The sequence below is a fragment of the Apis mellifera genome, linkage group LG7 (genome assembly GCF_003254395.2).
Source record: "Apis mellifera strain DH4 linkage group LG7, Amel_HAv3.1, whole genome shotgun sequence".
Lineage (NCBI taxonomy): Eukaryota > Metazoa > Arthropoda > Insecta > Hymenoptera > Apidae > Apis > Apis mellifera.
In genome coordinates this window covers 2937501-2949336 of record NC_037644.1, presented here as the reverse complement: position 1 = coordinate 2949336, position 11836 = coordinate 2937501, and the positions used below count along the sequence as shown (strand labels likewise).

The following is an 11836-nucleotide window of genomic DNA, read 5'->3' as shown; positions in this document are numbered from 1 at the left end:
TTTTAAACGTCACGTTATTTACAATTTTTCTTTCTCACTTTTAATTTAAATCTCTGTTATTCTGTAATATCCTAGCACGTTTCTTTTTTTTTTTTTTACGATTGAAATAAAATTGAATAAACAGCAAGGATCATATTTAATTTACTCACAAAATAAATCTTTTTCTTTTTTTTATATATCGCTTCTTTGCTACAATTTTTCGCCCATTTCATGCCTATCTTTTTTTCTTCTTCTTCTTCTTCTTCTTTTATCGTACAAAAACCGAGCGAATATTTACTTGATTATCAATAAATAATAATATAATAATCGTTATTTCGAAAAGATGTGTATCGTCAATGGAATCTCTTAAGTTAACTTAAAAAGAGAAAATTAAAATAAGGCTAAGATAAACAATATTATCAACAATATTCGTCGAATAAACCGCTTAAATTTTACAGGAATGAGAGTAATTGAACGAAAGAGCAGAGAGAATACTGATCGCACAAACAAAAAAAGGTGGATCGTGTTTAGAATACAATTATTCTATTAGAATTGTAATACTGTTGAATTCGGTTAGTTTTAATCTACGTACATATGCATGACCCTTAGTCATCAATGAATACGCAAGAGAAATTATTCTAAGGGAGATTCAGAGTATTAATTGTATTACTCTTCTTACAAAAAAACTTTGGTACCTGCTCTGATCATTTCTATCTATCTGTCCCGTTTGCACGTTTATTATTTATCCATTTGCCGATACACGATCCGAGGATATATTTATGAAATAGTCACACGCAAATTACTATAAAATCACACGTTACATCCACATCTTAATTAAAAGAAAGAAAGAGAGCGAGAGAGAGAGAGAGAAATGACGAGAGGAAACGAAGAGTCGAAATTTTCTTTTTTTCGCGTCGAAAAAAAAAAAAAAAAAAAAAAGAAAGAAAAAATATCAAAACACTCGATAAAACCTCCGTATTCGCAGACTGCACTCGTTTACGTTGTGAAAATGAAAAAAAAAAAAAAAAAAAAAGTGTACACTTTGCGTAAAAAATGTACAGCGTATATTCGTAATAGATATAGATAGATTTGCAATTATTCGTATCTTTATCTCGGAAGAAAGGTGAAGGTGCAATTATAATATAATATAAGAAAATTGTCCTGCCTTAATCTTAAAAATTAACGATTCGTCACAAATTGATTATTACGCAAACTCTCTTTTTCCTCCTTTCTTTACATTTTTAACTAGCAGGTTCTTAGAAAGTGAAACCCTGAGAACATGGAGGTTTAAGACTTGAACCTTAAGACTTTGTGATAGTATGTGCGTATATGTACATCGTATATATGAATATTTTAAGAATAATAGAAAATTTTTTTTAATAAATATTATTTGAATTAATAATAAAAGGGCATTGTGAACTTAATTACAAACGTTAGAGAAATATAATATGTATATATATATATATAATATATAATATAATAAAGTGGTTTTAGTAATAATAATAATAATAATATTACATCTCGTAATAATAATAAAAACATTGATTGTACCGACAACATGCCCTTTGTAAGGTAACCCAAGAGTAGGAGGAACGTGTACATGATTAAAATTCGAACTTATTTTTAAATCTGACTAAGCATTTAGTACAACAGCGCTTCTCGTTATATAAAATTCGAAGATATTTCTAACAAACGATTCACTATCGATAGATCCGAGGATCGCCTCGATCGAAGATCTTCGACCGAGTTTTCGAGACATCTTTGATCCGCTAAATTTTGCGCATAATATACAGACTGTACATAAAATACACGCGTTGAGGGAGGGGATAGGACGAGCGAGCGAGCGAGCGAGCGAGAGAGAGAGAGATAGAGAGAAAGAGGAAGGGAGGGGGAAAAGGTTTCTCGACAGAAAGGTTTCTCGCTCCAATGAAGTTCATTGGCGTCAATAATCTATAAGTGCGTTATGGCAAAATTGAATCGAATAAATTAGAAAGATAATAATGGTGAATCTATAGATATTGATAATGAAGTTTAAATAAAGGAGAAGTCATTGATTAATTACGTTTACGCTAACATGGCAGCGTTCTTATGAACAAAAAAACATTACAAATCGTATATATAAAATCGGAAAAATTTCAACGGCTCCCTATCACACATCGCGTACAACAAATTTACACGATTTGTCTCCTTGTTGTTAAAATCGATATTATCGATACGTTTAAATTTAAGACGCAAGAAAAATTCACTATAATATCATTGTCCTTTTTTTTTTTTTTTTAACAATAATTTAATATTACACGATTTCCTTGCAACTATTTAATAATATACATTCAACAAATAGACGGTTAGACAGTGTAGCTATATTATAAATCGGACATCGATATAGACATCGATATTCAGGATAATTAAATTGTTTCATCGATATTCGAGAGAAAAATTCCGAGATAAAACATCTAGCGCAAACACCGTTTTAAACAGAATTTCTATTATTACTTTTTTTTGTATAATAAGCACGCTTCGTTTTACAACACGTATATTATCGATTAAAAAAATTTCTTTTTAGCGTTGCTTCCGACAAGTAGATATTAAAAATTCGTATTAAAAAGCGTTTGCATTTACAACAGCGTTCTTAGATACGTTTCTTAAATTATATCAACATTCACAATATTTTTCTTTCGTGAAATTTTTAATGTTCGCCTTTTTCGTAATCAATGAAGATTTTTTTGGAAAAGCTGCCGAGAAGTTGAAATAATTCTCGAATGTACCGTGTGAACTTATTCTCTGATTGGTATTAACGTGGAAAAAATCATAAAATATACATCTCGTGATATATCTTGACAATAATAAACGTAAGCGTTCAAAGAGAGATTGAAAAGATCCTTAACATTCTAAAGTTTAAATTATAAATCACATATTATTCTTCCTTTTCTCATATCATATCAGATACACGAAGGCTTTCGTGGAAGAGCACGTTTTTGAATTTGATACTCGATATCTTTGCACTAAGGTTTTTTTTTTTTTTTTTTTTTAAAAAATCCTATCGCTGCTAGAAGACGAAGCACGTTTGATTCTCGAGGTAAACTAGTTGTTCATTCGCCTCCTTTGAAACTTTAACTTAGTACGATTTTTTTACTAATTTAATTTTATTTTATTTTTTTTTAATGTTTCAATAGAATTGGGCATATTTTTAATCTATGCGAGATGATCCCTGATTAGCACATCCCTTGTAAAGGGAATTTTTATATCAGCCAACTACATTATATTCACATACTGATTGATTCAATTGTAATGTTTTTAAAGACGGTGTAGAAGATAATCTTTGGTTACCCAAAAAGTGCCTATTAATACAATCGTCGATTATTCATAAGTTCATGTATGGCGAAAGCTGTTGTAACATTTTTTTTTTTTTCAAATCTTACATATCAATGACTAATTGGCCGCTTAAATTATATTTCCCATAGTTTGTAATTTATTTTTTTGTAAAACATTCATACTTCTTTGTATCTTTTTTTTTTTTCTTTTAAATTCATTATATCTTCATTATGAAAATCAATTACTAATTTAACCCTCTCATATAAAGATTCTATAACAACATGTCCTTACATCCTTTGTACTTGATAATTTAAGTTTTAGATATCAGAAGTTGAAAGACTCATTATAGAAAAAAACAAGGTTCAACTAATATATTATATTTTCTCGTCATAAATATTTAATATAAAAGAAAATTGTTTCATCAAGTTTTCAAGAAATCATAAATGATTATCAGAATGCAAAGCTAATTATTATTATTATAAAAAAAAGAATGCAAATTAATCACGATTATAGTTATGTATAAAATATATATATAATTGCGTGAATAGCATAAATAATAATAAATTAATCATTGATTAAAATTGATATAAAAGAAAAGATATTATTAATTATTTAACTATTAAACTTATCAATCTGTACAATAGTGTACATTAATAAATAATGCCTGTATTAATTAAAAATTTTCTTTATCTCAATACCATATTTTATGCGGTATGTATAACATACAGAATATAAAGAAAATTTTTTTTAAATCTATGAAATATATATATATATAAGTATAATTCATACTTGTTGTATACATCATATATTAATTTAATTGACACAGTAATTGTTTTCAAATGGAATGTTTATAAAGTAAAGGCGTTTCACACTTCACACATTTTAAATAAGTTATCTTTTTAAACAATGTACAATAAAATTTACATATGAGAGGGTTAAAATCAGAATCAGCCCATCCGATTATACTTTTGTCTCATACTTTTACTCGGATATATATAGCCATCTCTATATAACCAGCTTCTGCACTGTCATTATTCTTACCATTGAATCGTTTATTCACAGAGCAAAATACCAAGAAACAGAAATAAAAAAAATTTCTGTTCTTACATTTAGCCTTGAAAAAACTAGTCTTTCCTTAGATATCCTCTATAACGTATAGCCTAACGTAAGAATAGAAATTTGAAATATTACATCGATGGAGATGATAGCAAAAAATAACCTTTAGTTATTTAAGCTAGAAATAGGCTATGTAAGAGAGATTGTTATGTATACTCGGGAAGAACATCAATCTGGTACATGATAACAGAGATCTAATCAGAATCTTCTTCTATGGTTGGAGGTAACATAGCAAGATGTTGTGAACTAAGCATTCCCCTGGAAAGCGCATACTCTGCTAGAGCACGATGACAGAATACATATTGGTCTGGCATTTGAATACTGTAGGCCCTCTGTGCTCGGATTTTTTCAACAGTTCCACGGATGTCTACAGTTCCGGTATCCTCTAGTCGCGATATGCAAATATCTAATGTGCAAAATGTTCCTACAAACGCAACATATATAAATATTTTTATCATTTTGTTTTGAAGTTTTTTTTTTGAAAACAAGATAATACATCATTTTGAATATTTATTTTACCTGTTCTTCCTATCCCTGCACTGCAATGAACAACTATAGGAGGTCCTCGCGGATGCCCGGCCCATGTATCTCCTCTACTAGCAAGCAACTTAGTTTGTTGCTGTCTTACTAAGGCTAAAAATTGTAATAAAGCTCTGGCCGATTGTGGAACTCCATAATCCGGCCATGCCGTGTATAGCATATGGCAAACTTCTCTTGCCTCGTCAGTCTACAATAAAAGTGTGTCACACTTATTGATTATAAATTTATAAACATCGACCGCTTTTACCCTTGGGGGGTTATAAATCAGGGGCATACCTTTTTGTTTGTAAGAAGAAGCATCGATATCGTGTAATCTGGATTTGTATCAACTTCGAGAGTGGTTACTGTAAAACCACCTGCTTGTACTTCGTCGCCCGGCTCAGGACCCCAATATTGTGCACATTTCGTGCGTCCCCTTTCCACCACTCTAAAAAATGCATCATCAAAAATTATAGAAATTCCTTCTTTATTGAATATCACGATTAAAATATTATCAATACCACATTACCTTGTGGTCATAACAACAACCAATGTTTGTTGTTCCCAGACCATTCTCCAAAAATCACCGCAAGTTTTCGGCAGCGGGCCTTGGGTGCTGATAAACGCATTCTTTTGCTTGTAACCGTCGACGAAATTAGCATTTATGTAATCCGACGTAGCGTCTCCGTCTATCTGCGACAGGCACACTCTACTGTGATCGTAGCAAAGCACATCCGTGTATCGATTTTTCGATTGATTCGATCTCAATCTGAAAAATACATTCGTTTCAAAAGAAGCGATTATATATATATATATATCTTTAATAAAATATTATATTATATACTTGGCATTATTGAAGGAACCCTCGGGCGGCCTTTGCCTAATTTCCGCGTATTCTGCTATGAGCCCAGCGCGCCCCCTCGAGTGTATCTCTTCGATGAGCTGTTCCATGGTAACGGCTTGAAGGCCAAGATCCCCGTGAAGGCTGTCGTCGTCACTGAAACCTGAACTAGCCGAGGACGGAGGCTGAACAGGGGATGGCGCCTCATCGGTACCCATCCAGACATCACCGTTCGTGATCTCGATATCCCCAATAGTCGAGATACCATTTTTCACCTTGTTCTTATCAATTATAGGACTAGTTGAGCTACTGACCGTAGTTCCATTGGGATTCTGGTGAACTGTTGTTTGGTTTTTCGTTGTGGGTGAAAGAGGAGTACCCACTCTGGGGGTAACCTAAAAATATAAAAATTCGTATTAACGATAAATCTTTGATTTAATGTAATGTAATATAATATATATATTGTATTGTAGGAGGCTGACCTCGCAAAGTTCACCCCCGCCCCTGTTTGTCATGGATTTAAGACAGTGAAGAAGCCATGCCTCATGCTGTATCTCCAACGTGCCGCCCAAACGATGCGGTAATGATTCCCGTGGGATGTGTAATGTTAATTGGGGAATGGATACGGTGAATACTCTATCCCTTAATTTTTCCCGTACGAATAATCGAAGGATCTTGAAGGGGGCTTTGAACCACAACGGTGCCGTCACTATTAAGACTTTTTTTAATTTAGCTGGATAACCACCCTGAAATAAATATAATATCGTTATACATATATATTTCATAGAAATATATTTAAATAGAGTCATAAAATATTGCGAAATAAAAAAACCATATGTTTGTCAACGCAAGCACTACGATTAAAGATATAAAAATACGATTAAAGAGAAGAATGAATTTTTAAGATATTTTTATATGGTGATTTTATTATATATATGTGTGTAAAGAAAAAAAATGAGAGATAATAAAAAAAATTGGTCAAGATGATTGCATGATTTATTTTCGAAATGGAGCGACTTTCAAATTTGACCTTTGCAAGACGATGCAATAATAGAATGATATATAAACCAAGAGGAACGTTTACTGCCAACTGCAAGCAATCTTTGAATATATGTTTAATACACAAAGGGATTTCGTTTTTCAAAGGAAAATTACAGAATTACGTACGTACGTACGAGTTTCGATCCGATTTTAACGTCGAAAACCTTTCTTATAAGCTAAGCATTTTTGACACAAGTTGCATCAAATGAATTAGATTGAAATTAGAACGTGTAATTTCTAGCAAGTGGTCAATGAACGTCACAATGCAATATGGAAAAAATGTTTCTCTAAAAAATGCGAGAAATACGATAATTTAATCCTCGGTACTCTTTGTAATGTATATAGAGGGCGGAAGTGCCGTAACGACGTCAGCAGCAGCACCACTACATCTTTGAGACGTTAAGCGCATAAACCCTATTACATCGAAACCCCGCGAAAACACGAAGAAAAAGAATCTACATATTTCGAAATCGTTGGAATTCATTCTACTAGATTAATCAAGATATTAAAGTATTTATCACAAGATATTTTATCGTTCGAATAATCGTATCATATCGGATCAGGATTAACAGAATTAACAAGGATATATGTTTGATTGAGGTAACGAATAGTGGTTGGGTTAACCAATCGATAAATTAGAATTTTTCATTTACCGTATGTCGAGAAAAGATGCACCGTAAGCAAATATTTTAACCGGGCATCGATGACACTGGGCCCGTTAAATCCAATCAAACCTATCAAATGGATGGAGCGTAGAATATAAATTATCTTAATATAAACGAAATAAATGCCAATGTAACGACAAATCGAGAACATTCGATCAACTTGAAATTTGATTAATCACTAGGACATATATCCAGCTTCGTCGTCGAATCGATGAAATCGAAATCACTGCCGACACTCGGTCAGTCAATCGATAGCGTGAAATTAGAATAACCGTTTTCTACTTCGGTCGGGTATACACGTATAACACTGACTAATTTCGATTATTTTTCGACGATATTACGCGCAGTGATGGATAGATGTGAATTCGAACGGAACGTCACAACGAAAGTTAAAGGAAATTTGTAATGATCCGACGGCGGAATCAGGTTGTAACTTCTCTCCGATCTGTGCACGATAATACCGCAAAGGGGTCACGATGATTACTGACCACGAGCGTCGCGACGTTATCCCGCGTATACGCGCATGCGCGCCAACGACCCCTTCTTTTTACCACCGTTCTAGCATCCCTTACGCGAATTTCTTTTCCCCTCGGCAAAGGTGCGATCCTACATGCGATGACGTATTACGTCAGTGCTTCTCAACTCGAGGATCCGGATTTTCAGTTTTCATCTGCAGCTCGGCATTTCGACAGCGTTTAGGATTAATCGAAACAGATACAACGTATGTGAACTGTGTTACGCGTACCGGGGTTATCAACCTCTAATAACTATAACGTTTTAAGAATATTTTTAACCGAATGTTTGGCTAACGTAAACAAAATATTCGCGTACCTCATCGCATACCTCGTTTTTAATCCAATTTACAACGGAGAAACGAAATCGTTGACACCATTTCCATCGCAATTCGAACGTAACTTAGCAAACGGTTGACAAGACGAATATTCGATCGGAAATATTCCAGTTCCAGCAATTGCACGCTATAAACAGGTACAATAGAGCAGAAAATGAAAGATTATCGCTAATATTAGTCGAATAGAAAGCCGATATGATCCGATCTTTCCTTTTTTACATACTCTTCGCAATATATATATATATAGGTTATGCGTTTTAGAATAGAACTCAGCTTTATCTCCTATTCCTGCTAATAATTCCGACCAAATAGAAGATTATTTTTATCTCGTATTCGGTGACGTAAAAATATTGTTGGAAATAATTTTCATAAATATTCTGTAACCGCGTCATTCCGATGTTGAAACCTTTCAAAGCCCCTTGTTCCGTGCGGCTCACTGAGCAATTGCAAGTGGGTTTTCGTGAAGCGTTAACAACCCCTTAAGCTTCCCTATTCTTTGAGATGCACCCTTCTATATACACTCTACTGCCAGACGCTTGGAAATTACTTATGCGCTTACTTTATATTGCTCGTCGGTATTATATAATCGGAATTTTAAACGATATATATATTTTATTATATTTTTAAAATTAAGAAAAAGATATATATATTCGAAACGTGTATAGTACAGTGCGGTATATATTTTTAAATGGCGTAACGTTACATATTTGTCTACACTGCACGGTTTAATCTTTTCGCAGAGAGTGACAACACGCGTACGTTACGCGATCTGATTTCGTCCGTGGTACGAATAAAAGCCAAAGATGTTGATTAAATTTCCTGTGTAAAGATAATGGCCTACATTCGAAACTATCCGTTCCTACTAACAAAGCTCTTTGTTTCTACGGATCTCTGATCACGTAGATTCACGTTGACAAATGAGAAAAAAGAACGAAGGTAAATATCGAGAATGGTAAATTCGTGTCGCGGGATTATAAAGTATCCGACAAATGTAACATATTTATTTATTCAAAATTTAACAGTAAATTTATAATATCTGACTTAAATTTAATCAATGTTTCAATGTATATTTTTAATTCTTACTCTCTCTCGTACCGAAAAGTAAATGAAATTAATATATATATATATACAAATTTGTATTTAAAAAGAAATCACGCACACATAAACACTTACCTTTAGAAGGGTGAGAATCTTTTGGGATAGATCATAATCGAAATTCTGATATTTGCTATCCGACATGTCATAAATAAAAACCAGACCGTGTTTTTGAGTTTCTACACTTTCTAGAGCTGCATCTAATTGATATACAACGCCCTGTAATGACACAGAGAAAGTTCCATTATTGTAAACATTAGAAAAATCAATTATTAAAAAGATATACCGTATCATATCTTATTATGATTGATAATAGTGCGAGTCTTTTTTCTTTATTTTTCTCTTTTAATTTAACAATTATAGAATATATACATTTAACAATCATAGAATGTCATGATAATAGAAAAATGACAATATGCAAAAATGCTATATACTAACTTGCAATGTTGTTTGATGAGTGGTATTTTGTGGAAGGTGTAAATGTGCTGTAAAAATAGCTATGGCTGCCCCTGTAGCATCCCGTGAAGGCTGTGAAGGAATATTTTTTTATGAATTATCATGTTAAACAGCTAATTTCATCAACGCAACAAGACCGTTGGCATTTTCATTAATTAAAAAAAAAAAAAAGAACTTACTAAAACTGTAAATTTTCCTGTGCGTAATTCAGTGAGCAAAGGTTCCTGAGTAGGATATAAAAGTGCAAGACCCTCTCTTCTTCTGGTGGCTTCGTGCTGTTCATACAATGCTAGTGCTCTCGCTACTTCGAATTTCCTTGCTGTCAAAAATTTTACAGCCGTGCTCCATGATACTGGACCAGCTCTCCTTCCAGCCCGGCATTTATTAACTGCTTCTATAAATTCTTTCGTGGCCTGCAAATGTTTGCATTCGTCAGATGTGATAATTAAAAATCTATTTTCACGACGTAAAATTTGATCATAAAATTTTTGCGAAATCATAAATTGCTTTTTCTTTTTTTTTTTTAATTTTTTTCTATGCTTTCAAAGAGAAATTATTAATATAACGAGTATAAAAATAAAATGAAAATTACCATTCGATTAATTTAAAAAAAAAAAAAAAACACTCCATATAATATATATATATATATATATATATTATCGTGTAACAGTCATTCGTCAATGATTTGTGTACATGCCCTGGGTACCGATATAACTTCCGGTGCCCGACTACCTACCCACCGGCAACTTCCGCCATAGTACGCTCGCCGGGGACCGGTGCGGTAAATGGATAGGTTCGTTCCATGGTCAAGAAATTTAATATCATGAATCAATATAATTTCAATAAAATTTCATCAAGTAAGAATTTTAAAATTACTTTATTATCAATGTTTCGTCGTATTCCATCCGTTTCTTCTTCGTATGCTTCGCTTATTTCTTTCTTTTTGAAACAAAAAAATATTTTTCCTCCTTACATTATCTGATCTTTCGAAGTTATGAAAATTGTTTATTCGTTAACCGTGTACCATTCGATTTATTAAATATCACAGTACGTAAAGTTTTTTATATTAAAAATTATTTAAAATCTTGAATTATTTACGCGGAGTAAAATAATACACTCGTTCAAAAAGTATAATTAACAAATGAATAAAGCATCAGTCTTGCGATGACAATATCTAGTTGCACAAACATTGATGATTAAGGCTTAATACGCTCACGCGAATCTATCTATCTTGCTCATTTAACGCAAATAACGTTGAATAGAATAATCATTGTTGAAACTCAATGAGAAATATTCGTGGTGATTTATCGTATAAGAATATTTTTATCCTCTTGTCATTTCCGTCGAAATTCGTCGAAAAGATTCAAAGGGGATAAGAGGTAGGGAAAAACGAGAATGAATGTTTATATTACGCGCTTGTAAACATGTATACGATATGGAGATTGAAGCAAATGGGAAATCACAATCGATTGTTTCGCGTTGTTGGGAACATCAATTAAAACAATTTTCTCAGAGAAATATATCCCGATTAAAAGATGGATAAATCGCTTACCTGTTCTTGCTCGACAGTTAACGTGGCTGCCATTTTGACTTAACACATTGACATAACCGAGGAACGAGCACTAGCACGTACTTATTTTCGATTTTAGCCTAACAATCCCCTGTGTACGGCTGCACATTTTGTTTTTGCACTAAACTGCACAACACTATCTTTACAATTGACTGGTCAAAACAAGGATAAAAATAAATGGATCGGTCCGGTACTTGTTCATTGTCCGACGCTTGACGTAGCTATAGCAAACCCGCTCTGAACCGTTCAGACGCTCGATCGTCTTTCTCTCCACAAGTTGAGCGCCATCTTGAAAGCGTGAATGTGTAGGCGACACTGTACACCACACTATACATTGACTATAGATTTGTACCATACTTTATCGGTAAGTCTATCCTTCTCACGCCGGATAT

At 33.1% G+C, this 11836-nt stretch overlaps 1 protein-coding gene across 1 annotated transcript; it reads right to left on the bottom strand.

Annotated features, from left to right (window-relative positions):
* Positions 1-992: 992 nt before the first annotated feature.
* Positions 993-11756, bottom strand: LOC411227 (tyrosine-protein phosphatase non-receptor type 9). The gene is made up of 10 exons (XM_394701.7): positions 11427-11756; positions 10054-10287; positions 9857-9946; positions 9497-9637; positions 6250-6513; positions 5771-6162; positions 5456-5695; positions 5224-5374; positions 4927-5134; positions 993-4831 (listed from the first exon to the last, which is right to left on the bottom strand). Exons 1-10 carry the CDS (start codon positions 11457-11459, stop codon positions 4602-4604), a joined length of 1983 nt encoding a protein of 660 aa, XP_394701.3. The 5' UTR covers positions 11460-11756; the 3' UTR covers positions 993-4601.
* Between the last annotated feature and the right edge of the window lie 80 nt (positions 11757-11836).

Coding starts and splice junctions, on each gene's coding strand:
- LOC411227 (XM_394701.7), bottom strand. CDS start 11,459: ATGGCAGCCACGTTAACTGTCGAGCAAGAACAG. Junction 9,947..10,053: donor CAGGAAAATTTACAGTTTTA/GTAAGTTCTTTT, acceptor ATTCCTTCACAG/CCTTCACGGGATGCTACAGG. Junction 5,696..5,770: donor GGTTCCTTCAATAATGCCAA/GTATATAATATA, acceptor TGTATTTTTCAG/ATTGAGATCGAATCAATCGA.